The sequence below is a fragment of the Branchiostoma belcheri genome, unplaced genomic scaffold (assembly GCF_001625305.1).
Source record: "Branchiostoma belcheri isolate BF01 breed outbred unplaced genomic scaffold, Haploidv18h27 scaffold85, whole genome shotgun sequence".
Classification (NCBI taxonomy): Eukaryota; Metazoa; Chordata; class Leptocardii; order Amphioxiformes; family Branchiostomatidae; genus Branchiostoma; species Branchiostoma belcheri.
The window spans coordinates 632002-659669 of NW_017804520.1; the positions used below are offsets into that span (position 1 = coordinate 632002).

The following is a 27668-nucleotide window of genomic DNA, read 5'->3' on the forward strand; positions in this document are numbered from 1 at the left end:
TTGTGATAAACCAAACCTATGTGCTGTAGAGAAAACAATGACAAAGGATATCTGAGGGCCTGACTATGTTTCTATCAGCTCAAGATACGACTTAAGGTTGCCCCTATATCAACATTGCACATTCCTACATCTAGATGTAGACAAACTATTAAATGCTTTCAAAACATAAAAGCCCAAGATAAAGCTACCGTAAATGCCTGAAAGACTGAGGCAACAAATTACTGGAAGTACTGAATCTGGTCAGAAATGGTGACCTTGTTTCCATCATGAAAAGAAGCCTGTTTGTAAATTAAGGTATCAAATTCATGTCATAGAGACACAGTCAAGTACCATTTGTAATGTAGTTGAGGTCACTTGGACAGTATGTCACACAAAGATACATGTACAGCTGCTTTACCACAGCACATCACAACAGCTACTAGCTGTAGTTAGTGGGGTGGGTCTGTATTCATACAATGTAGTGTGAAACAAGTTGGCTATCCAGCCTCTTACAGGCCACACTAATCTGTCTCCTTGGTTTTCAGAGTCACTCAATAACAAATGGGCAAAAGAATTAGATTCACACAGTTCTAGGAATAATCATGAGACTGGAAACTGTTTCCGTGTTTTCCCATTTTAGATTTAACCAAGAAAAAAAATCTGTGACTCTTGTTCCCAGTGCAATAGTCAACTGTTTATAATAGTGAAGCCCCTGTTAACACAAAATATACCTACATGGGGAAAATGCATCTACGTCATCGTACAGTAGCCTGGCTTTGGGACCACAAAAGCTTTAATATCATATAAAATCATCCACGGTCACTGTTGTACATATTCTATTAGTATTTTACATGTTGATTATCTCATACATTTCACTTCTCTTGCTGTATATCATGTTCTGTACATGTTTTTTTTTAATGACAGGAGTTTATGCTATCAATGTTCAATTACGTCTGAGCAATACAGAACATTCATCACTTTGTTATCTGAAGTCTTACATATTTTCAAAGGCTGGAGATACATCCATATGATTACATCAATCTTGTACAGGTCTACCACTTGGCAGGAGATGCCCACTTTATACAATCATTCACAAACCACACAGATTTCAAAACCTCTCAATGCTTCATTCATGTACACTAACATTGCTAGTATTCTGAAATCTTCAAAGATCCTTGCCTTATACTTTCATTGGCTAATATTTTGTGTAAACGAGCAATTGGTAAATACATAGAGGCACCTGAAAGGAAATTTTCACTGAAGATTCAAAAACATTTGCATTGGTCTTTGCTCTAGTTTGGGGCTGCTTGACAGAGGGTGAAACAAAATGATAATGTGCCCAACAAAAACAGGTAGGGAAGAAAAACTGGGCCACCGAGAAACTTTTATCACACTCCTATGATTCTATCAATGGCTAAAACAGGCATATGCATGTATGGCAAAGAGTATGTGTGTGGGGGGGAGGGGGTTACCATTATATTGCAATAAAGCTAGCCTATTTTTTCTCAATAAAAACAACAACATACAGCTAGCCTAAAACATTTTTTCTCCTTCATGATGATGCTTTCTGCACTGCAGGGGGTGGTGGGCGGACAGGGGGTGGTGGGCGTGAGGGAGGGGGGCCCTTTACGCTCGCTCTGGGGGGCTTCGGCGGAGCCTTGCTCGTTTGAACAGCGCCGGCGTTTTCCTTTGCTGTTGTGTCTTGCTCGGTTGGTTTAGCTTCACTGGGCTGGGTTACAGCAGTCGGCATTGGTGCCTGTACCTCTGACACGCGCTGCTGCTTGGTCTTTGCAGCTCGGTTCACGAACACCTTCACGGCTCCGCTGAAGTCAGCGGACACTAGAACCTCCCCGGGCTCCGGTTTGGACGCTCCCTCCTTCTCCTGATTGGCCGAGGACTGGGTCTCCATGGAAGAGAAAATGGCGGTCGGGTTGGATGCAAAGATGGCGGCGGTGACGACGGCAGTGTGGGCTGTGGTGAGAAAAAACAGTTTTAAAAGTTACGCATATCCATAATTCTACCTAAACACATCCTTTGTAACACTTGTAAAGAACATAAACATGTGAGAAAAATATTATCTAAAACATGAATAAAATACTGTGATATTGCTCAAAATAGCTCTTTTGCAAAACCTTAAGTTACAATGTTTTTATCTGCTATGAGTCAAGTGTAAGTGTAGCCAAAAATAATTCCCCCAAGGATAGCATTCATGTAAGTAGATTTTGGGGCTATGATAGGATGCCTAGGTCTGTTTTTATTTTTTTTCCCCTGTCACTTCATATTTTTTCTGAAAAAATAAGAGAACCCACATATCAAATTGGTGTGGCCTGATGAAACTATTCATGAATGCCCATGTCAGTCTAAACCTTACCCCTGAAGGCCTCCCAGAAGTCGTTCCTGTCCCTCCTGACAGACGTGAACTTGCTGTAGTCGTAGTAAGTTTTCCAGATGTAGATGTAGTGGTCTTCTGACCCACACACGATGAACTTCCCATTGTAACTGAGCAGGAAGAAGATTGTCTGTTAGTGTTAGTGAAGAATCAAACGCTTCATGGCTACCACTAGGTATAATGCAATGAGCAATGAGCATAAGCCTGAAAGCTATCTACTACTTCTACATGTACTTAAGATACAATAGAAAAAAAAAAACATCCTCAAATTGGTAGAAAAGTTAAAGCAGTGGTTTGACGCTCACCATCAAAGCTCCCCTTTATGCAGGTATGCTAGCTTTATCAAAATTTATGTCCCCATCTGAGAGGACGACTGCAACCCCAAAGCCGTCCTCTAATTCTGGATCCACGAACACTCACCTCAAACTAGCCTTGATCTGACTGCTGGTGTTGGTCCCACCCTTGTACTTGCAGGACAGGGACAAGTCTCGCAGGTCATACAGCCGAACCCTGGAGTCGTTGGAAGTCACCAAAATCTGCAACAAAAAACAACAACATCAGAGATAAAGTCCATTTGGTTGTGTAGCTAAGAGCTCAGTATAGAACATCCAAAAATCTCTGGGCTCTGGCCCAAATACCCTAACCACACAACCCCACAATATACAATACAATTCAAGATTGCCAAATGTTGTGTTCTAGTCTGTACCTTATGCTCCCCTGGTAGTTGTTCGATCCCTGTAATCTTTCTTCCCTTGGAATTCTTTCCCCTCGTGGAGCGTACATGAATCTGGGTAAAGTACTTCAGATGCTGGAATAGAAAAATGTTTCAATTGTTGATTTTAAGTGTTAATTGAATACATGTACAAGTAAATGTCTCATTTATATCTAGGGCAATATTCATAAGCCAAAAATCTTATTAAGAACCTTACTAGCACTGCACATGCATTTGAAACATTCATAATCGTCAAAATAAAGACTTCTATGAAAACAGCTACAGTGTTACAATTAAAAATGTTGAACAAGTACAGTATGGATCATTAAAAAACGTAAGTCATAAGATAAGAATACTTGTAATCAATACGAAGATATCTGACTTATTTGCTTAAGAGATTTGATCAACATACCTCAGTGTCAAAGAAGATACAGCGCCCATCGTACGTCCCCACCACGGCGAATCTGCCGTTCTCGCAGAAGTTTGCGGCAGTGATGAGCTTGATGTCCCCGTCCAGTTCGTTCCACAGGGCCACCTTCTTGTCTGGAATGTTCCACAGACGTAACTTCCCATCCAAAGACCCGCTCAGGAAATATCGGTCATCCTGGTATGAGGAAGAATATTGCGGATCAGATTATGCAGGGTTTGAAATACCACCTGCAGAAAAATTGGAGCGGTGTAGGCATTTTTAATGTCTACCTGCACTGGTTTGTGTGCTGGGCATTGTACATGCAAGTGCATGTGGATCTTGTTTACTGAGCTGACTGTTACCATTTGAAAAATGGCACACAAGGAATCAAAAAAGGCCTCCAAACAGTATGCAATGTGATATTCATAGTCATATTACAGATCTTTCTCTGGCAGTCGGTATTTCAATCTAGCCAGAATAATTATCGTTGAAAGGGGAAGGAAATGTGCAGAGAAAAATTTGTAGCCTGGGTGCTTTCAGATTTGCGAAACTTTTGGGCAAATCCTGTAGCAAATCGAATGGCATCCTAAAAAATCAAGGATAAATAAGGCCCAATGGCAACGACGACATCCAGACCAACTGACCCGTGGGTGGAAAGCTATGGCTGTGACAAAGTCGATGTGTTGGAAGCAGCAGAGACACTCCCTCCTGGAGATGTGCCACAGGCGCACCGTCTTGTCCATGGAGGAAGACAGGATGAAGTAGTTCTGCAAGAAAATGGTAGAATGAAGAGTTAAAAAATCCTACCACTACACAAGTTAATTGTCTGTCATACTCTATCATAAGCCTAATGATGCTTGTGACTTCTTGCTAATGCTCTTGTTTGAAAGATTATAAATTTTATCAATATCGAATGTCAGTAGTGTGAGGTAATTTAGCTATTTTCTTTTTTCATGGAAACTTTTCCATCCAGTTGATTTTACCCAATTTGCTTAAGCATCTTTTTTTCTCCCTTCTCGATTAAACTGGAATTACACAGGCTTAATTTATCGGCGTTCAGTTTCTTGGCAGTAGACAATCACTGACTCTTACTATGAAGGTCATGTTTACCTTAGACCAGGACAGGTCCAGAACGTCAGCGGTGTGGCCGCGGTAGGAACAGAAGGGGATCTGTCGGAATGGTCCCTCGTGTTCCACGGGTTCTTCTGATGGAGTACCTGATCCAGTCTGGCTGTGGGCTGGGGACTGCAGCAGTATACATGTACATGTAGTCACAAAACATGTCATGCATATGGTAATATGCAAAATCATATTTTTCTTGTGCATTTCACTGTATTTAGATTTCATTATATGGATGACATCCACGCGTGCATAAATTTGTAAGTTTAAAAAAAAATAGGGCTTTGTGAGAGAGATCAGTTTAAAAAGCGAGAGACTGGTAGTTATGACAGAGGCATGTTACCTAATATTAGAAAGGCCATGAACAATGTACATTATTTTTCGGAAGTTTTCACATATCACAATCATATTTATTGCGCAAAGCCAAAGGGATGATGCAGCATTGTAGAGAAGACAGCTATATGGCAAAGTACTTTCTTACTGTCCTGCCAACCTACCCTGGGCCTAAACTTCTGAAGACATCTCTTAACAAAGGGGCTACTTCTGGGGGTCACATTGACTGGTTTCTTCTAACAAATTAGGGAAGGGCAGACACACACACACACACACACAAAGAGAGAAAAACACAGACAGAATACAAACACAAAACCCATATGAGAACAACAGACATTGAGACACAAATACAAAACGTAAATCGCATGTTGCTATACTTACCAAGCCAGCAAAAAGTCCACCATTTCAAACATAGTATAAACTCAGTTATTTCACCATACTTCTGCTGAGGTGTTACCAACATCACGTCTTGTTATGGAAAACACTTACCTCTGTTGTACTGCCAGGCTCTGAGTTCTGGGAGTTTTGAGAGTTGACACTTTCTTGAGAGGGGGATGGGGATGCTCTGGCTGTAATGTAGATAAAGACAGCGACATGTATGAACATGGAATGTCACAATGTGACATATTTGTAACTGATAATGATTATGACCGGTCTTACATGTTCAGAGAAACAAATTTACCCACCAAGAAACAAAAAGACATTCTGACAAACTGTATCAACTTTGCACAGAGATTGTCTGCCATTCACAATCAGAGACACCGTAACAATGTACTATAAATTGTGAAATATTAGCAGTAGTTTTATATTTGCAGTTCATCATGCCACAAACTTACGCTTTGACTTTGCATTACTACTGTATGGTTGTTTCAACTGCACACTTTTAAACACTTTAAACACTTGCTTTCCCTCTAAATCAATTTCCTGTGAACTGAAATGAATTTACAGAAGACAGGACATATCACTGTACCTTCCATGGCGTACTTGTGTCTCATCTCGTCAAAGTAGCTGTACGCACCCTTAAGAACCCACACTCTCTGTAAGGAGGTTGAAAATAGAATGTCAAGATACGGTCTTTACTGTGTAAAGCCTCTGTAAGAAATCAAGGTAGTGGAAGCCTTCCCAATGCTTTAATGAAGTCTAAAAACTTGCTGACAGGTACATGTACATATATGTTCAACCACAGGCCCTGTACCAATGCTTTTCTGGATTGCCTCAACTTCTTGTAATCTAGATCTAACTAAATAAACAAAAGCAATGTGTCTTCTAATGGATTGATTATAATGCATTGTATTATCTTGAATCTTTGGCTTGATTTTCAGACACTTACCAAGATATTGTCCTGGCCTGCAGTAGCCTGTATAAAGAAGATGGGGAGACTTTAGTTTGCGCAATACAAGCACCAAAAAACAAGCATCATGAACACTGTATGGTATTTTACTTACACATAGAATAAGAGTGAACTGATGTAAATCAGCAATAAGTTATGTGGAGAACTTACCAACAACCGTCCACAACATGAGAACTTCATTGTCCAGACTGCACCCTGCAATGTGACATTCACAGGTTTGATTATATACGTGATTACAAATTATTCTGAGGATCACAGCTACCATGTAACTGGGAATAAAATATTATGCTACTGTGATTAAGTTCTAATGTAACAAGAACATGATATTCAATCACCCTTCTAGAAGGAAGGAAGAAAAATGCTTGCAGATCCCTTTATTGAATCAGTAAATCCGAAAGTCAAAATGGTGCAGAAATAAAAGGAAAGTACTTACAGTGTGTTCACCACTCAGGTCCTGTACCAGTCTCAGCTGGTCAAACTCATATGGACCCTTGTTACTGGAGGAAGACTTGATCTGAAAATACAAGTACAGGAAATTTGCTTTGACTACCCTGCACTAGCATATTGGTAAAAGAAAGGAGAAAAGAATAACATTTTCTGTCAAAGTTAGTACTACATTGTTTCAACTGCAAATGCCTACCTTCCCCACCTACTGAAAAAAATAAGTTCCCACAAACTTGAACGATTTCCAGTATCCTCATGTTGAATATTTCTTACCTTGATGGTTCTGGTGTCTGTTTCATCGTCACTAGAAGAGCTGTCTTCACCGGCGAACACCTCGTCTTTGATCTCCTTGATCTTACTCACCGACTTCTCCACAGCTTTTCCAAACAGCTTCTTCAGTTGTTTCCTGAGAATAAGATGTACTACTTATTTGACAACCTGCAGTTTCAAAGTAAGTTGCCAGGAGGTATGCCTGTCTCTTTATTGTGAGTAAAAGCTGGTCCAGACTTTTCAGATCCATCAGTTTCAACATGGAATCTTTACTATGCTGAAACAACTCAACTCTGCTCAACATCTATTTTACTAGGAAGATAACTTTGCTACTTCAGTGTACTGAAGGCTGACTTTTTTTCCCCCCAAAAGGTAGCAGTGTGATAACTCACGTTCCCTTCTTTAACTTCTCCTCAGCCTGGTGCATGGTCTTCCCTCTGTCTGCCTGTCCCTCCACGCTCTCTGTGTCTGAGTCATCCTTGTTCAGGCTGTTGTTGCTGCAGAAACAGATACAAAATTCATGTCATCAACTCTCAGTGTGTATTTTCTGAATGAAAATAACAAGAAGGTGCATTGTCATTCTCTATGGTGGTCATCAAACTTTTATACGGACCCTATGGTCTTAAAAAGGCTTTAATTTTCTTGTGATATTACCTACCTGACATATTCCTTGGTCCTCCTGATGATATGTAAGGACAGAGGGTTCATACATTTGGGCAGCTTGTCCTCAGCTTGACTCAAGGGAACCAGCTCTCCTGTATCCAGGTTCTTTATCATCACCTGCTCCAAGATTTCCTAAAACAAAAGGAAATAAAAAAATATAATAGAAACACATTTCTGCTCTCCAAGTTGCACGGGAATTCAAAAGGGACATCTGCTTTTTGCTGGAATGACATAAAGACATTTATAGCTTATTTATGTTTACCGAAGGAAAACGCATTGTTTTTGCTTCTTCCTCTTCTTCTTCTCCAAATCAAAAAGGTCAACGACCGTCTTTCACCATGGTAACTGGTGTTGGGTTATATCATGTTGCAATTTTATAGCAGTTGGGATTTAGACTCTTCTCTGACCATATATGAATGTGATTTGAGTAAGAATTAATGGAGCAGACCATATGCAAAGGTAATGCAAAGGCAAACATTATGCATTTGCTTTACATTTCTAGTCTCTAAAGCTATTGCTCGCGAGAGCATGTCAACAAAAATAAAACGTTTACCTCATCAGTGAGTGGTCGACCTGAGGCAGACCTGAGACGGGGTAGAGCAGGGTTCTCCTTCTCCCCAGCTGCAGGTTCCTCTGCAGGCTTGAAGCTGGGCTCAGCCTTGCTGTCTGCTGGGGAGGTTGGAGGGGTGGGCTCTGCTTTGGTCGACTCATCATCATGCTAGAGTACGGAGAAGTTCAGTCAAAGGTTCAACATGAGTGTCAAGTCAATGAGGTGGCAAGGTGGTATTGTGTTCGGGGTTGTTGGGTTACAATCTAAAGGTTCTGGGTTCAAATCCTGCCCCCAATCAATCATCAATGCCTTTGCCACAACCTGAGCTAGTGATATCACAATGTGAGTAGATGAAACCAGTTACAGACTGGTCTGGCCCTCCTGTCTAATGCCTTTGCCAATACCTTGGCACATTAAAGATCCCACCACACTTATCAGTATGTGTAAGTTAATCAAACCCTACATTCTACCGGGTGGTTTACTCGTTATACAAAACAAATTAAACAACTTCCTAGAGACATTGTTTTACCTGAATCTTGACCAGGGTGGACCCACTGGTTGCCCCCTTCATGTCCAATGACCTCTCTAACTCTTTAGTCAGACTCTCAATAGCCTCAGATGTTGGGGTAAGGAGACCCTTGGGTTCTTCCTTCTCTCCTTCAATAAGGGAAGACTTGGTAGGAGTTTCTTGGGCCTGCAAGAAGAAAAGTGCTTACTATAGAATCTGAGCAATACCAAGATCGCTACTGTTAATAACTTATAATTTTACAATACAAGTAGAAGGGGAAAGGAGTTTTTGAAGTTCATGGTTAAAACAATTCTGTAGTACATTGGAAATGTATATTGCAATGTCATAAATTTGGGACAGAAAGGTCAACACAAAAAATAAAATCAGTACTTTAGAATACTCACTTCGTTTTCTGGGGTTTCGTTGGCTGACTTTTTCTTCTGTCTTCTGGGCGGGGCTACAGGAGGTGGTGGGCGTGGCGGCGGCACCTTCAGACTACCCGGTCTCTCCTTACTCACAGTTACAGCTACAATGTCAGGTTTGGTACTAGCAACTATATCTGGTTCTACGGTCATTGGTTTGGGTTCATCTACAGCATCTTCCTCTCTCTTATCAGGTGATTCGAGTATCTCCTGTAGGTTTTCTTTCTCTTTTTCAACTCTCTGCTCGAGGATGGTCTCTACTTCGGAGTCTGCTTGCATTTCAGAGATGTCTTTTGTTGTTTTGAAGCCGTCCCCTGCTTCTGGGGTTGGACTTGGCGAAGGGCTGGGTGTTGGGCTTGGAACGCATTCTTCACTTGTGTCTTTCTCCTCAGGTTTTTCTGGCTCCACAGTAGCCTCAGGAGGTTCCTCACTGGTTTGAACCGGGTTAGTGTCAACGGGAGTCTCTTCAGAGCCGGTTTCATCCGGTTGGGGGCTGTCTCCTGCATGCTCTTCTTCCTCCTCCATCTGTCTTCTCATGGCAAGCAGCCGTTTTCTTCTCCTTTCATTTTCCTCCAGTTGCTTTTCCAGCTCCTATACAAACAGGAGAGAAATGACGTGTCAAATAGTGTCTAGGTCTAAAACTATCATTATAGCTTACAGAATTAAATAGCCTGGGCATAGACAGAAATCTAGTTAAACAATAGTCATTCCTGCCGTCTTAATTAAAGAATACATATATTTACCAGTGTATCTTTGGTATTAGCCTGTTATCTACTAGTATTTCATTCTTAATAACAATCTTATCTATTTTTATCTATTCTTAGTTATATACAGGGACAAAATATATGCATATATACCTCCTGTTCTTTCTTCTTTCTATCTTCCTCTTCTTTTCTCTTCCTCTCCTCTTCCTCCTTAGCTTTCCTGTCTTGCTCTTGTCTGGCAAGTTCATCCTGTTCTTCCTGTTTCTTTGACAGCTGAGGAACTTCAGGTTTTTGAGCCTGTTGAGCCCTGTTAGCAATACAAGGGACATGTTAACGTATGTGTCTCTAATTATGTTTTTTGTCACACAACTTGAAGTGCATGATTGGTTAAAATTATGAGACTGGAGTGACCTAGTGGGGCATGACATGGTTAAAAGCCCTTTAAATTTGTTTGTTTAACTAGCTGTAGAGGATATCACTGATATCTTTCTCTGCATTCTAATGTCATCCAAAGCAACATTTTGATCAGTTCACCTTCTATTTATGATATAATCTAATAGTAATACATGTACAAAAAAATTGAACAAGAATCAACATTCCAGATGTTGACAGTGCAACTCCCTTCACTTGGTTGTGAAATCATTTCTTTTTCTATAAAAACAGAATTCCCGACATAAACTTCTTCAAATTGTGTTTGCTGAAGACTTGGGACACCAACCTACTTCTGCATGCAATACCATGGCTGTAGCGGAAACCCGAGACCGACTTCCACAACTCAATATTTATAACGGTTCATGCAAATCGCCCCCCTCCCCACAGCAACGTTTAGGTTTGCCAACAGCAGAACACTATGCGTACCGAATAAGCAAACATGTCAGCAAACACAAAAACATCTTTAGAACAGTGTTTAGAGTCAGTAAATGTACCACAGCTCGAACGACAAAGTGTGCTGCACAGATTAGGTGTTGTCTGAGCGGATACAACATGGAAAACAATCTGATAAAATTTGCTAGAGGACAAAGTCAACCGGCCCTGCCCACCCAAGTGTTAGGATGACGTTACCTCTGCGCTGGACTTTGCGTCAGGGAAATGTTTTCTTTAGCGTCGTAGAACTCCTCATCATCACTTTCGGACGACATCTTGGATCTCTACAGGTTTTCTTCTCTACGGGTGACTTCTAAGCGTTCACAAATGGTTAAAATTGGGGAGAAAAACGGTTATTTTGACACAAAGTATTGACAAGATTGGCCAATCTTCCATCCCTGGCAGCCATATTTGGTTTTGAAGTCTCGCACTCCAAGGCAAACGAGAGTTCACAAAAATTGACAAAAATATGCATGAAATCAATTTCTTAACAAAAAATAGGCTGTCCAAATTGTCATCCTGGTCATATGTTAATCTTCTTGTCGCGATTTTGACAAAAATGATTCCTATATCTTAAAAAAACATAGCTAGCAGGTGACTCCGCCGCGAGATTTCACGAGACTTTCAATATTTTCGTCCGAAACAAGTCGAGATTTTGGGATTGGAGCAGTCTTCACGAATTTTCCAAACCAGGGACGATACTACAGGAATCGAACCATTCCCAGTCCGTGATTTGAGCCGAATTGGACCAGTTTGAGGAGCCGTTTTGCTTCAGATTTTCTCCCCCGCTCGAAAATCCCCTCGGGAATCACACGACATCTCCGCACCCAACCCAGGATTCCCCGCGAGTCCAAGATGGAGGATCTTGCTGTGGAGGTGTGCGGTCAGAACGGCGCATTTTATACGGTAAAACTCCTCATTTCTTACCATTTCCACGGAATAATTTCGTGTGATAACGCTCTACTTTACTTCTAGACACCGTTTGTGCAAAAATCTGACCGGGTCATGGACTGGTTTGAGTAGCTATGGTGATGTTTTTAGGGGGATGGGTAGTCGAGCGCAGGCCGTCAGACGTTCGTGATCGCTTAGGATAGCACGGCATGACAATCGTTCCTGATCCAGATTCAATTTTTCCTCATAATAGATTTGATTAAAATCAGTGACATTCTCCGTAATCCTTTCTGCGTTTCAACATGAAGAAAATTTTGTGGCTAGAGTTTAAAATTTTGCAAGCGCATCCTTGCATAACTGGGAACATCATCACCAGCATGTACTAGGAGAGTGACAGGTACTTGTGTGTGACCAAATATAACCCTGTCTAAAAATACTTGCATGGAAACCCTAGTAGAGTGTAAGACTAAGCCACGAGATGTGTTCAACGTTTTAAAGGCTAGTATTTGTTACCAGCAAGAGTCATCGGTTGGGTGTGTCGTACCTACACGTAGCCATGCCCTTTTCAGACATAATTTGGCAGGGGATGGAAAAATCATTTAAGATATCATTATGATGAGCGGCATTTGCTTTGCTGTTTTAATTTCATGTGTTGCCTGTTGTATAACATGTTGTGTAACAAATTTTTCTCAGACTAATTACATAAAGTGGAATGACACAGAATAACTTTTCCTCTTAGTTGAAACTTTGCTTGTTATTTTGAACATAACCACAAATGTAACATTTTGAATTTTTGTGTTGAGGACAATGCATAAGTTCAAGGTCTTTTTAGAATACATGTATAGTCAAAGAAATATATTGTGGCCCAGTATTTGGACAAACCAAATTTACTGTTTATAGCGCATGCTGTGCACTGTCCCAAAATGTAGTCCACAATCATATTTGATATTATATATATTTGTCACATTGTAGATTGTACCAAGATGTGAAATTTTCACTATCTTGTGATTAACGTTACATTGCCATGAAAGAAAAGATAAACATGTAGAGTTGACGGTTGTTGTTTTTTTCTGTTAAATTGATGAAGTGGAGCACATGTGAACTTGAATTTGGTATCAAGTTCATTGCCATGGCAAAAACAGTCTGAGGACAGGTCATATGAGGACAATAGTGGTTTTTGTTATAAATGACCAATTGTTATGTATGGGTACTGTCAATATAAACTTTATAAGACAGCATTTTTAATTTTATATTATGATTTGCAGATTTAAAAATTCATGCCAGACCTGCATTGAATTGAGTTTGAAACCTGACTGTATGCTAGGGTGTTTCCTGGTAAAATATAATTATAAACTGTAAAATGAAAATGGAAACTGAATGCTTCAATTGTCAAAAATGTAGAATCTTGATGAAAATGACATAGTAGCTAGTAGGCATACTTGTCTCTACCATACTATATTTACAGCTTATGCAACCCACAAATCAATTGTTTCATAAAATGGTTCAGCTGTTCGTCTTGTCATAATCATCATTAGGAGGTCCTGGACTGTTTGTCCAGCCTTCACATGAAAGGCTGAACATTCCTGAATATTGCATATGGAAGCAAATTACGTCTCGGCAAGGGTCTACACTTTTTTCACAAGGACTTAATCAATAGCAGTGGAAACAGATGGAGTTGTGATGCAAAATCGTCTTGTGACGTTGTTCAGGACTGCTTTAGTTTTGTGACATGGGACCCAAATGACGTCATATGTCTGTGTGTGTTTGTTGAGCAATGCTTTTATCGAAGTTCAATGATTGGAAGTGACTGATTGCCCCAGAGCAAATGCCAAAGTAGATTCATGCAGTGTAGTCGATGAGTCAGTACTACTAGTGTGTAGGCTGAAGACAGTGCTAGACCAGTACAGGTTTGAAGTATTAGAGAGATGCAGCCAGCTGACAGTATGGAATCATTGCTATACCAGCTGTTGGTGGCGATATGTGACCAGGTGCTGGTTGAAGTCTATTACAACATTGCCAATGTCTGCATAAGGAACACCCATGGTCATTCCTATGGCACCAAACAAAAACAAACAGAATCTATATTGTACTAATTTGTAGTGCAGTTAGGTACCGAAAGCTCTAAAATACTGTACATGGATGCATATCCACTTTTGTGCACCAAAATTGTCCACCACATGATGTGGTAATGATGTCACATCAATCATTATCATCACTTATCTTTTGCAGTAGTTTGTATGGAAATTAATATTTGATACAGCTGTCCTTGATTACATTCAAGGCCCTTCTTCAAAGAAAGTAACTGCAATAACCATGTCCTCAATTTTAACATCAATTTTCAATATGAAAGTGTAGTACCGGTACTACACAGGGCTCGAAATTCATTTTGGTGAATAGGTGCACTGTTGCACCCAACCTAAAAAAATTAGGTGAACAAAAATTTTTTGGGTGCTCCATAAAAGAGAATATAAGTAGTAAACTTATTATGTTTCATTTCTAAAGAAAAGTAGTATTACAATGATTTTATTATTTTTCAGACACTCACAAGTTACATATACTAGTATGTAAACCTACAGAAATATTTGGGTGCACAGTGCACTGGAGCACCCACAGAAAAAAATTAAGTGCACAGCTCCAAATTTGGGTCACTAAGCCAAGTTAAAGGTGCATAATTATGCAACCAGTATTTCAAGCCCTGTACCAGTGATAGAACCTGCTGACCAACCTTGTCATATTATTGTTTCTTTCAGTTTCACTGCTCAATGCTAACGCATGTACATGTACATGCAAACCATGTCACTTAGCCAATAAAGCTTTGGTGTGCTTATTTACAAATACAAACCAATAACTTGTTCATGTTATTTTCCAGGCCTATATAAGAGATATCCATGAGGAAGAGGTGACAGTAGCTTTTGAGAATGAGTAAGTATCACTTGATTTAAGGCAACATGATGTTGATAAAGGTGTCATCACAACCTCTTGATCATGCAGTTTATCAACTTGCAGTTTTCATAAATAGTCAAGCAGAAATGATTTGAATTTGCACTAAAAAAAGTAAAAAGTTCCCTTTACCACATAAGACAATGAGACCCATTTTGGTTTATAGTCATATATGTGCATTAAAAATCATTCCACTTAAACTTCCACTTAAATTTATTTTATTGTATATTTTTGTAGGATTTTTATTAGCACTGCCACAAACATCCTTTGAAAGATGGGTTATCATAAATTGAATATGCATGTTGCAAAAAACAACACTATTCATGTGTTGTCTGACAATACAATAGGGCTAATTATGGTGAACATCTCGCTATAGTGTGTATCATGCCTTCCTGAATGGCTAAAGAGAGAAGGTCAATGACTTGTCTTTCATTACCCAGTATTGGTATTGCCACAAAAGAAGCTAAGATAATGTCTTTGCCACTTCCAATGATTGGGGCCAGAATGGGTTGATGTGAACGTAAGCCCTCTGGCTCGATTTAGCCACAGGAGTGCATTCACTGGCTGTTTCCAATTTCTAGCATATTCTGACGTGATTACAACTATAAATCTGGTTAGTTATGATCACACTAATTCACTGGAGGAGAACATACACGTGTACAGACACGTCTGAAGAAATGCTGTGGCAACAAGTTCTTTGAATTCTGCTGTCTAAATCCGCTGTCAAATTGTGCATGCATATGGAAAAAGACAGATGTATTCTTTAGTACTTTGTTGAAAATATGAAAAGTAGTACCTAAGAAAACAAGTTTTTATTTTGTCAACAGTTTCCAAAAATTTACCATAATTTGGAAGTCGGTATCACATTTGTAGCTGTTTTGCATTTAAATTAAGGGCAACTAGTTTGTGATTGTTCAGACTCAATTCACCTACTTTTGGTACCACTGATTTCAGGTATGCACTTAAAAGTATTTACATGAAAAGATGTTGGCAACTACTGTTTAAATATTTCCTATAAATCTCTTTGCGGGTAGTAAATAATTCCAGAATGACTGTCAGTTATCAAAGAGCATTCAGAAAGGGTCAACAAATATCTTTACAACATGCGTAGTAGGCATATGAGCATGTATTTATCCCCTAGACAATTGACAGCTGATGGTAGATGTATTTCAATTATTGAATTCCTCTGCCTCCAAATACAGGACAGGTATTCAGACCAGATCCCCCAACTATTCAAACCCAGTCTTTTTCTATAAGCTATGCAGCCATGAATATCACTAAACCGACGAAGGGTGACCCTTTGGTTCAAATATAGAATGTACATCCTTGGCGCTGGAGCCTGTATGAATTCCAGTCTTCCTCGAGGGGTCTGTTTAGCAGACAATCTCATATCCCAACCTTCCCAGGTCCAGACAAATCACAAATGTGTAGGATGAACAACATTCCTTTGTTGTTTATAGCAGACTCAGATTGAAAATATTTTACATTAAATCACTGTAATTTATTGCTATAAATCTGAGGTCACAAACTCTGTTTATAGAGGGTAAACACATTCTCATAATGACATGATTGACATCACATGATATACTGTTGTTGACTTGTTGTTGTTGTTGTAGAAACCATTCTATTTTATTGTAAATACGCTCAAGATATTTCACAACAACTCCAAATGCAAGGATGAAGACACTAATAACTAAGAAATTTCTACGTTCAAACCAAGCCTGAATGTTTGGCTGCATACATTTGTTTACGGAGGAAAACAACATTCTTGTAAGAGAATATCATGGCAAACACATGGCTCAGATTCAAGACTGCCTATTAGTCCAATTAACATTGAAATAAACAAACTTGTATGCCATGTGGTGTTATGAGTGGATTTAAAAAGGACAGGCCTATCTGCTATTCCATTATAATATCTTATAAACTGCAATTCCATTATTACTAGAGGTTGGTGTAGATGGAATAATTGACTATCAAGGCTCAAAATGGAAGCAACAGCTCTCACAAGTAATAATAATCCATTGTCTTCTGTCTTTTCTCCTTCATTTTCAGCTGGCAGCCAGAACGCAAAGTCCCGTTCCAGGACGTGCGACTTCCTCCGACCCCCGTAGACGATTACGAACCACAGGAGGGCGATGAAGTGGAGGTACATGTATGTGCAAAGTGATGATCCTTTGCTCTGCATTTAACGTTTTTCACTTCAAGTTTTCAATGGTGGGGGAACCATGGATAAAGCCCACTTTTAAAAAAGATTCACATGTAGTGCTTTTGCTGCTTAGCACTCAGTGCTTATGGAAAGAGTATTGGTGTTACTGTTAGACACACACCACTACCAGTGGACTAGCCCCCTCCTGTAGTGCTTGCACAACTGTATGTACTTGTGTGGTCCAAGGGCTATAGAAACAGATGGGCACTGAGCTACATACCAAAGATGGCATGGAAGGGTATACTTCAAAATTTGCTTGACTTTTTTTTTTATTCCGGTCACTACCAGTTTTTGATGTACCGGTAAATTGTATGGGAAATATCTGCCTTTTTGAGTTGATTTAGGTGCCCATGTTCGCAGTGTCTTTCCTAAGCCAGTATTACTATTTGTGCAATAAATTCTGATATAAGTGACTCTGATTTGTGTTTCCCCAGGCGTTGGCAGAGACGAATGATGAGCCGTGTGGCTGGTGGCCCTGCAGGGTAAAAAGGTGCAAGGGAGCCTTCTGTGTGGTGGAATACCTCGACCTGGAGGCAACGTTTAAGGACATTATAGACACAGGAAAAATCCGCCCGGCAAACAAAAAGTAAGTTGTTTTATGCGGCATTATCAATCGATGGGTAAAATCTGAATATATACCTGCAACTGATAAACAGATACATAGTTGCAGAATGTTGATATGTATAGTTCTGGTAGTATACTAGTAGTGGTTTCTAAATGCACTGCTTTCCTTTCCTTTTAGCCCTCCATTGACCAAGAACTCCTTCCACAAGTGTACGATAGATGTGCCTGAAGACCTCAGGGAATGGTGAGTAACAATTTGAGCCAGTGATTCAATCTTGTCATAGAAGGGGACTGGAGGATTTCACTGTGTATTCAGTTTGTGGTTTAAAAAATTTTGTAGTAAAGTAATTATACATTGGAAATCCATATTCTCAATGTCATGAATTTGCTGTAGAGAGGTTACTGAAATGATAACTATGAACATTTCGAGATTTACTGTATCTTTTAATTCTTTCAAACATGATTGATTGGTTTTTGTCTGCTTTCCTTAAATGTTGGCAGTTACAATATTTTCACTGAAATCTCTCAAGTGGAAATTGAAATAATGCAGCTTCTAATCTTCTGTTATGTCCTGTTTTCCACAGTTGTCGAGTAGAAAGTAATCACAATGAGTTCAAGAGGGCCTTGAAGTTGAAAGCAGCGTCCGTGGTCTACAACACGGACCTGAACGCAATCGTAGTTATCTCGCACGATGAGGCGGCGGTGAAGAGAGCGCAGATTTTGAGTGACATGCACTTCCGTAGTCTACGAACAAAGCTCATGCTGGAGGCAAGGAAAAAGGAGGCACAACAACAGCTCGAGGTGAGGAGTCTGGAAACCAGGGCTCGAAATTCATTTTTCGGAATAGGTGTTCTGTTGCACCCAACCTCCACCATATAAAATAGAATAACTAGAATATCAGCTAACTAGAATGTCAGCAAACTAATTTTGTTTCATTTCTAAAGAAAAATACTACAACAATAATTTTATTATTTCTAGGACACAATTTAAAGCTCCTAGATACTACTACATGTATACCATTTAACATCTTTGCATGTTACGTAAACCTACAAAAATATTAGTGCAAATTTGGGTGCACTAGGGTGCTATGCAGCCAGTATTTCGAGTCCTGCTGGAAACTGTACCATTTTATCCCATTTCTTTAGCAGTTACACGTCACACAAGATTGTTACAACTCAGCATTCTCACAATGCAGTGATAGAATAAATCCTTCTCTTTCATGGCAAGTTACTGCAACATATAATCAAATCTTCTTCAATTGAAGTGAAGCAAATCTGTTTAAGTTTGAATTCCAGTGGAAAAACTCTGTTGTTCACAGTCAGATGATACTGTTCTTTGTAACACAGCACCCTGGCAAGTATAAGCTGAGGATTGGGACCATGTATAGACAGAAAAAAATGGTTGCCAAAGTTTCAGTACACATACTATATATACTATAGGTCCTTTTTCTACCTTATTCAGAGCCAGTATAACAGACGTGTATGGACCAAACAGATGCATTACATGCATAACATTGAATCTGAAAATACAACATAGAGTTTTTATCTTTCCCAGACCACTAAAGCCATGCAGCGGCAGTGTCTGGAGGAGTTTTCTGTGCGAGAGGACTTGATGGGGCTGGCTATCGGGTCACACGGGGCCAACATCATGCAGGCCCGCAGACTGCAGGGGGTCACCGCCATCGAACTGGAAGAACAAACATGCACCTTTAAGATTTATGGAGAGGTGAGTGTGTGTGTGTGTGTGTGTGTGTACGTGTACATGTATGTGTGTTAGTATTTATGTGTGCGACTGTGCGTGTCTGTTTGCATGTATGTGTGTGTGTGCATTTGTGTGAGTGTATTAATGCTTATTTTTGCCTGAAAAGAAATATTGTGAAAGTCTAACTAATTATTTGTATACTGTAAGATGTTCGCTTTTTCTTTGTTGATGCAAAAAGAAACCACAGAGCGCTCCCCCAGACTTAGACAAGTGGTCACAAAAGATATCAGATCTACTGTTGTATTTGTTTGCTAAATGTTCCTGCTCTGTAACTTTGTTTGTGGTGATGTGATTCTACCTTTACCTGTTCCAGACAAAGGAGGCAGTTCAGCAAGCCAGGAGTATGCTGGAGTATAAACAAGACGTTGTCCAAGTCCCAAGAAATCTCATAGGCAAGTTGTTATTTTTGAACTGCTAAGAACTGCACTGGATGCCTTTAAGTATGGTACACCAAGGGCCAGCCTGGCTTCTCCTTCCAGGCTGGGGGAATGTGTGTGCCAGACTGACTTTGAGGTTTACGACTCCGTCACATCCCCTATGCTTGATGTGTCTGGATACTCAACCTCACACAGTATAAAGCTCTGCTGTGCAGTCTTGCTATTTCAAGCCCTGATAGTTGTGTACTACACTTCTGTGTCGGTATCGGTTAACATCGTGTATTCTTGTTACACCCAATCTTTGCACATTTAATTGCAGGAGTTGTTTAAAGCTTTCTAGTGATGATGTTCTGGCCCTAACTCTGCTTGTTGGCAGAGAGTTCCACTCTACGATAGTTTTTGGAAAATGCAAGTTTTTGTACACCTCAATTTTTGTTTGATAACTCTGATATTTGAAGGCTGTTTCATGTTCTTTTCTGGTCTTCATGATGTAATCTTTTTTCCTTAGGAAGAGTAATAGGAAAGAACGGCCGTGTTATCCAAGAGATTGTGGACAAGTCTGGGGTAGTCAGGGTGAAAATTGAGGGGGACAACGAGAAAGAACACACAGTAGAGAGGGAGGAGGTATGTAGATTTCTACTGCACATCTTGTTTTTGCTCTGTTTCTTCTTCTTCCATTCCAAACACTGACCTCTGACCTGGTCAATGACCTGAACCAGACTGTCTCTCACCATGGTAACTGGTGTTGGGTTCCATAATGTTGCAATTTTATAGATTTAGACTCCTGTCACCATATATGATTGTGAATGTGTTTAAGTAAGAATTAACAGAGCAGACAATATGCGAAGGTAGACATTATGCATTTGCTTTGCCTTTCTAGTCTTGATTTTATGTTTATGCTGTGCCTTTTCACTGTAATATAATAATACCATGCTAAAATCGCTTCAAGTTAAACCAAAGTGGACTTCTAGTTCTACTCTACCCCTGTATATATAATTGATACCTGTAAATGAAAGTTTGTGATGTGAAGCCCTAAAAACCCACTTGACACCCTGTGTTGTGTACAGGATCCATCGGCAAAGGATTCTGTCCCAGTAAGTAACAAACCACCAGACTTTGGTACTTTTCACATTCTCACGTCTTTTGCAGTCCGCCTTTGATTAAGGGCTACTCTTATGTCTGCGTTGTTTCATAGGAACACGTGCCAATGATCTTCATCGGAACCATAGAGCAGAACAGCAACGCCCGCATGTTGTTGGACTATCACCTCGCACATCTAAAGGTACGTATCTAACCAAGAGACACTTGGTCTGTACTTCTTACCTTTGCCAAGATAAATTATGTTGACACCTGTGTGTGCAAGAAGAAAATAGCAAGTGCTTTCTTCATGTTGTGTTTGGTGTCAACATAAAATTGTATTTAATCTGAATATTGTGCCTGAAACATTGTTTTATTTACATATTCGTAACCCCTCCTCCCATGATTAGCTTGGTTTTTATTCCCAGTTTTTCATCGGGATGACTTTCTCTTGAATTAATGCTGAACCAAGAGAAGAATGATAGTGCCACCTACATTAAACAATGATCATATCATATAGAACAGTTAATAAAAACTGCCTAAGTGTTAGAAACTCCACCAAAGACTGTGCATGTATACAGTCTCTTCCCTATGTAGCCATGTTGTATCCTATACAATTATTGTGCAATAACGTTATCTGTGTTACTGATTTTTCAGGAAGTTGAGCAGCTTCGCATTGAGAACCTACAGATAGCAGAAGAGCTGCGGAATGCCGGGGGCGGGTCTGGCGGCTCGTACTTCCCCCCGCCGCGCGAGCGTCGCTACAGCACGGACTACACGTCCGACACCACGGAGGGCACTAGCAGGGGCAGGGGTCAGGCGTACGGCAGAGGGCGGGGCCGCGGTGGCAGCAGGGGGCGGGGCCAGGGAGGCAGAGGCCGGGGGGGCAGGCGGTACCAGGGTGGACGCAACGGTAAGACTGAATGTTTTGTTCTTTGTTTGTTTGTTTTATTGAAATTGCAACAGTGCAACATACGTGAGACACAGGCAGCTGTTGCTGGTGTTGTGTCCCACACATAGAAACAAATACAGGACATACAATACTCATTTTCACTTGAGTTAAGTGAGGAAAGTTGTGTAAAGTGCCTTTCCCAAGGGCACAAGATTGGTGGCCCAGGGCCTCTTGGTATGGCAATATCACCTTCATGTAATGCTTGCTCTGGTGATGTACTGTCTTGAGCTTTTGCTTATTTTTTTTAGATCTTTGCATTTGAACATTGTTGAAGAGGTTGAATATTTTTCTGAGGCCCTCATCTATCTATTTCTATTACTGGCTTCCCAAACACTTTTTTTTAAACCTCAACCCTGGGATGATAGGTCTGTAACGTTTGTGTCTCTTGTAAATTTCTCTAGCTGGCCCTGAGAATGATCGCCGTCAGCAAGACGAGCTCAGTGATTGGTCGTCTGCGGTAACAGAGGACAGCATGTCAGAAGCGAGTGGTGTACGCGGCAGCCGGTACTCTGGCAACCGTGGGAGGGGCGGCCGCCGGCCTCGCATGAACACCGAGCCTAACTTTGACCGCGAGGGTACGCCCATTTTCTGTAATGCAGTTAATAAGGCATGTGTGGCCTGGTTGGCAATGTTTACTGTTCGTGAAGTTGTGATGTTCCTTTAGGAATTGTTTGCATGGTGACAAAACTTGTGGGATTAGCATTGACTGCCTCAGCCCAAGGAGAGCTTTTCAAATTGCTTCAGAATGTTGGAAACTGTGTGTTTCCACCACAAATTTATGACACTGTGAATAGGCATTTCCAATACAGTACTTTGTATTTGTATCTGTATAGCCGGTATAACCGCCTTTCGGTGTAACACACCATCTTCGCGGGCATGCGGCGCGGCGGCAGCTGGCTATATTACACCGATCGATGGAACTGTTTCAACTACATACTTAAAACACAGTGAAAACCCCTTTCCCCTTCTACAGTAACTGCAAAATCAAGTCCCCAGGAATATGAATTAATTTACACTATTGAATGCACTGTAAACATTTGCTGTAACATTTTGTTTCAGTTCGCCAGGGTGACAACCACAATCCTTTCGACGTCCTCAACCAAGATGAGAACGAAAATGGCGACGTGAACGGGCGTCCCCAGCGGCGCAACAGGGACCGCAGGCAAAACGACCGGCGGAGGCGTAACGACGAAGAGGACTCGGTGCTCGACACGGAGGGGGAAACGAACAACGAGCGGGGTAGGGGAACAAACGTGACATTGTATTCATACATTCAGCAGGGTAAGGGGAACGCCATCAGTGGGTCTGCACTGCCTATGTGTTCATCTTGTTTTTCATAAAGTCAAGGGCACTCCATGCAAACTACTTCACGTGAAATTGCTCGCTCATTAGACAGGTCCCATAGCCCGCTGGCAAAACGTAGAAATGCAAAATGTCATTCGTAGCATTGGAATAATGACAGCGATGAGTCGGAATTCAACTGGTTTCAACTTTATTCGTCTTTCTCAAGAATGACAATACAAAATGAATACTCAAGTTTTGAGATCCCCACAAAGCACGATAAATGCTATTGATCTTCACAAGTTTTTAAAAATTCAAAAGCTCACATTCGCATGGTATTGCTAGTGCCCTTGTCTTGTGACAGGTTGACTTTTTTCTTTCCGTTTTTTCCTTCCATTATGTACTTTGTGCTTTGCTTTCGTCAGTTTCATGCATGTGTGCTGGCATTGTCGCATTTATGTAGAACCAAAATTAAGAAAGGACTGAAAATGTTGTATTTACATCATTGGCATTCTATGTGATAAAAACCAATATTATAATGCATGTATGATTCAGATCCATGTTAACATAGATATCACAAAATGTTGACAATGCATTTTATTTAAATTACAGAGAACGAAATTACAGAAATGCTGTAAGTTGTTTTTCATGATAGCAGAATGTATTGCTCAATTTTGTACCAGTTATCTCTCCTTTCAGCCGGCTGCTTTACTGCTTACCTTTCCCTGTGGCTTCCATTGTTTCATTTATCCCTGCAATATTTAGGAAGCTTTGTTTATTGAGACTTCACATATATACATACTGGTAACACTTTATCTGTGGAAAACAGTGTCGCAGTTATCCATTGTAGTGTAGCACAACACAATACAGCAAGCTTGAAGGTGAATCTATGCAGCTGAAATATGCATTTTGAGGTTGTGGTTGGGCTTTTTTGAGTTGGTGGTGGAATTAAGAAGAGGTGTTGGTTATGTTAGATACAGGCCCTGGGAACAATATTAGACATGCTGTCTTTGTCCCAACAGGACAGAATCCGTCATGAGTCCTTTCAGAATCAGTCAGATTCTGAGAGGAACTTGAAGCATTTTCTGTTGAGACAAGGATGGACTGAAACAAGACTATTATTCCTGGGGCCTGTGCTTATAAACAAACGTTCTGACAAATTATTGAAATGGTATTGGCCAATGTCAAATGAGAGAAAACGATTGCTATTTCTCTGCGCCAGTTCCAGGGCGGAAAAAGAAGACCCCAGCCCACAACAACTCTGACAGGATCGTGCCACGGAAGGATACAACAGCTCAATAATTGTGAGGCACTCTTTGATGATCCCAGCTCAAGTTTTCCGTTTCTTACCCACAAGGGACTTCTTTTTCTGGCTTTTGGTCTGTCACTCTTAAGGCTTGTAGAGAGTTGAGGCAGTTCTTGCCACGAAGACATCAGGCTGGCAAAGACTGTGTTGTGCTACATACTTCAGTCTTACTTTTGCAAGTTTGAACATTCTTTTCTTTTGGTGAATACATTTTCTTTCTGACCACCACCTCTCTTTCTGTTTAGACTATAGCTAGCTTTGTTTGAAAATGGTTTCCTTAGTTGAAGTTTGTTCTCAATTCAGTTTAAATTATTTTGTTTTTAAGTATATACATGTAAGCATCACAAACTATAGATGTCAACCCCATCTGGAGATTTCCTGTAACATACTTATTTTGGGACCTTTGCTTGAAGTTGTAGAGAACCCTTTATTTAGTTATGTAGGTACTGTTTTGTCCAACAAGAACTCCAACAACAATCATTAATTGAGATAGAACTTTACAGATGATATAATTGTTTCTTTTTCATGTTTTAATGTACATCATAGTTTTCTTACAACCCAGCCATGTGATTTTCTGTTCCAACCTTTTGGGTACCTTCCTAAGGGTGTTTCTTATCATGGTGACTTTGTGTCTCCCAAATGAAAGTTTAATATTCTACTCATAGTGCCCTGATGAAGTTGATAGCCAAAACACTGGCAGAGAAAACCATGTGTATTGTAAAACCAACCTGATGCATCTGTTTATGCATGTTTTAATGTGTTTGTGTCTTTGCCTGCAGAAGAGGCCAACACTAGCAGGGACGGTAACAAAGATAGCGCTGGGAAGAACCGCAGGAGACGGAACCGCCGGCGCCGCGAACGCCAGAACACAGTCATCTTCAACGAAAACTTCAAGAAGGAATCCCCTGAGGCCGCCAAGGGTGACAGGGCCGAGGAAACCTCAGGGCACGAAACCGCAAAGTCCACGGACACCTCGAAAATGATCAGCGAAAACGAGGAGAAGCCTGACGCACCCAAGCAGCAACGCCCGTCTCGATCCAAACGCGGCCCCAGGGGGGATAGACAGAGGGGAGGTAGCGAGAAAAGTGCAATAAACGGGGACGGGGGCCCAGGCATCCAGGAACACAGTCAGCAGTTAGTCAACGGGACTGCCTAAGAAAAAACTGTGAAAAATTCTATGCAGAGCTTTATTCAAGTGTCTTCGAATTATTGAAATTACCACTATATACTGTTCAGAATATGCATTATTACACTTGGTACTTGGGTAGTAGCAGTGGAACTCAAGAAAACTTAAACTTTTCTCTTTAAAGGGTAGACAAGCAGCCAAATTAAGAGAAAGAGTACTAGCAGCGAGGACTGTCCATATGTTACTGAAGAAGTTTTTTCAGTCCCCTTTGTGTAATACTAATGTTGGCAATCAGGTCAAACTGATGTGGAACCAGCCTGGTAGTCAGACTGTTTCCAGGGCCTACACAGGCCAGCTCTAGGGCCAAGGAAGTCTTTCCCTGGAACCTCTGAGGATAGCTGTTGGGTGGCCTGTGTAGGCCCTGGCTTCCAAGGTGATGTGGAACACTGTGTATCTGGAACAAACAACCACAGAGCTGTCAAACTTGTGTGAGACATTGGCCATGACACTTTTTTCTGTACCGTGCGACTGTGAAGTGTGAAACAAGAGTACAGTATAAAGTAGAACTCGCTACTTGAGTTCTTTGCCAATGGTTACAGTGATCACTTGTTGCTCAAATCACAACAGAACCCTAAACCTCATACCAATACCTCTACCTTGGACTTGACCATTGTTCTCAACATAACAAAAATAGCAACAAAAAAATACAAAAGAAGGAAAAAAAACATTTCGTGGAACTTCCATCAAGATATGTACATTGTAGTTGTAAAAAGTATTCTTGAAATGTTTCTGGTGGAGACTTTCAAAGAGAGAACACTGTAACCTCATTATAAGGTATTGTTTTCCTTATTGGTCATTGTACGCTTTTGTTTAGTTTACGATATCTTTAAGATACTAGTACTCTTCTTGTTGTATTGAAGCCATGGGATTTATAAGGGAACATAGGTTTTCTTCTTTAGTTGGTATATATGGATACCCAGTTGTATGAATTGCTGCTGGAAGCTTAGTAGTGATGGTATCCATGCTTATGTCTGTGTCCCCTTGAAATATTGCAGCCATATGAGTTTGACCTGTAGAAACATATGATATCTTTGATCCAAAATTTTATATGAAAGGTTCTATCTCTGTAGAAACTAGCAAAAGGAGCTTCTTTTCAGGCTTGTAATGTTATTTTACCATCTTCATGCATGGTTTGGAATATGTTTTGGTGTAAAACAGGGCCACACTGATTGTAACAAATAACTTGGTTCATCAACCTAACACTCAAGAAGAAAAACAAGTAATCCAGAACCTCTGAAGTAGAACAGTCACAGTGCATATCACCTGGCTATATGATGGATATGTATGTATTGGCAGATCTATATTAGCATACCAGTTTCTTAAGGTAACGTTTGCAGTATTATCTCAGTTTTTTAGTCAAGGAACCAAGAGATCAGTGTAGTTCCAGTTCCTGCACACAGATATTTAGAAGGTGTTCTGTTGCAATAACATAATCTTTGCATGGGAGACTTGTCTGAAAGCAAAACACTAACAGAGATACAGTACCATTGCACAGTCTTCCTATGTACAGGTGTTGAAGGACACTTATGTTGCATGCAATCTTTATTACGTTAATAATCATGGGCATGGTGTAATTTGTCTTATGTCTTCCCCATTGACAGTACTTTTTTGTCGATGGTGGCTACTGTTTTGAGTAGAGAGTATCCTGCATATTGGAGTTGTTACGAAAAGGTGTTATGTTGAAGATAGACGATTGTGTGTATGTGTGTGTGTGTGAGTGTGTTGACTGTATGGCTGTTCCCTTGTACGATTGTGTCATGGACAAGTAATTATGGCAATAGCCTTCTTCATCCTGGCTCGACATGTACTATAGTCATGGATTGAAAAAATGCCACTTAAATACAAAACAGAAAACAAGAACAATGTGCGCTCAGTCTTGTCAGTGCAAGTGCCATAGTAGGACACTTTGTCGAAATGTAGACAATTCCACCTGGCTTGTTAAAACTGTCATTTACATTTAGAAGTTTTATTGGCCGAGCCCTTATAAAAAATGCTGCTACCACTTGCACTACAGTGCTGAGCAATTTCCCAACAAGCTGGCTGGACAAGCGTTCAGAACCGGGAACCCTGTACTTTGTCTCTACACCTCCTCTCCTCTCGGATTGTTCAACATTTGATATGATGATGTAAGAGTTACTGTACCTAAGTTAAGTCTCAGCGGATTGTTTGCCTTGCCAAAGAGTGAGAAGTTCTGTATCTTGAAAAGTGTTTAAGTGAATAAAAGATATCTTCAGTAAAATATCATGGTGGTGTCATGGCTTCTTGGTAACCTGTCATCTTTTGAGTAACAGCCCAAGACTGCTTTCTAACTTTGAAACCTGAGATAAACATATAAGAAGTTGTAGTTGAGATTTGAACGTTTATTCTATGATCCCTTAGTGCTCTCATCTTGAGAAACTTAAATTCCTAG

The 27668-nt window shown here is 40.4% G+C and overlaps 2 protein-coding genes across 9 annotated transcripts; one reads left to right on the forward strand and one right to left on the reverse strand.

The window, feature by feature from the left end:
* Window positions 1-886: 886 nt before the first annotated feature.
* On the reverse strand, window positions 887-11260 carry LOC109487022 (WD repeat-containing protein 44-like). The gene is made up of 20 exons (XM_019790942.1): window positions 10916-11260; window positions 10007-10160; window positions 9132-9740; window positions 8749-8913; window positions 8223-8387; window positions 7665-7801; window positions 7399-7503; window positions 7010-7142; window positions 6726-6806; window positions 6443-6487; window positions 6272-6298; window positions 5912-5978; window positions 5431-5510; window positions 4600-4734; window positions 4134-4256; window positions 3493-3684; window positions 3075-3176; window positions 2789-2904; window positions 2351-2478; window positions 887-1950 (listed from the first exon to the last, which is right to left on the reverse strand). The coding sequence occupies exons 1-20, from the start codon at window positions 10990-10992 to the stop codon at window positions 1532-1534; spliced, it is 3060 nt and encodes a 1019-aa protein (XP_019646501.1). The 5' UTR covers window positions 10993-11260; the 3' UTR covers window positions 887-1531.
* Window positions 11261-11325: 65 nt separating this feature from the next.
* LOC109487025 (fragile X mental retardation syndrome-related protein 1-like) lies at window positions 11326-27497 on the forward strand. Of its 8 annotated transcripts, none has more exons than XM_019790952.1 (16): window positions 11326-11623; window positions 14478-14530; window positions 16601-16700; window positions 17189-17340; window positions 17497-17562; window positions 17903-18119; window positions 18873-19043; window positions 19393-19471; window positions 19965-20080; window positions 20524-20550; window positions 20652-20738; window positions 21191-21446; window positions 21887-22060; window positions 22545-22766; window positions 23989-24070; window positions 24852-24955. In XM_019790952.1, exons 1-15 carry the CDS (start codon window positions 11573-11575, stop codon window positions 24066-24068), a joined length of 1851 nt encoding a protein of 616 aa, XP_019646511.1. In that variant the 5' UTR covers window positions 11326-11572; the 3' UTR covers window positions 24069-24070; window positions 24852-24955. The 8 variants fall into 8 exon arrangements, with proteins under 8 accessions (XP_019646511.1, XP_019646512.1, XP_019646508.1 ...); XM_019790953.1 differs by having other exon boundaries at window positions 22545-22724; XM_019790947.1 differs by lacking the exon at window positions 23989-24070 and having other exon boundaries at window positions 11327-11623; window positions 24852-27497.
* The last annotated feature ends 171 nt before the right edge of the window (window positions 27498-27668 follow it).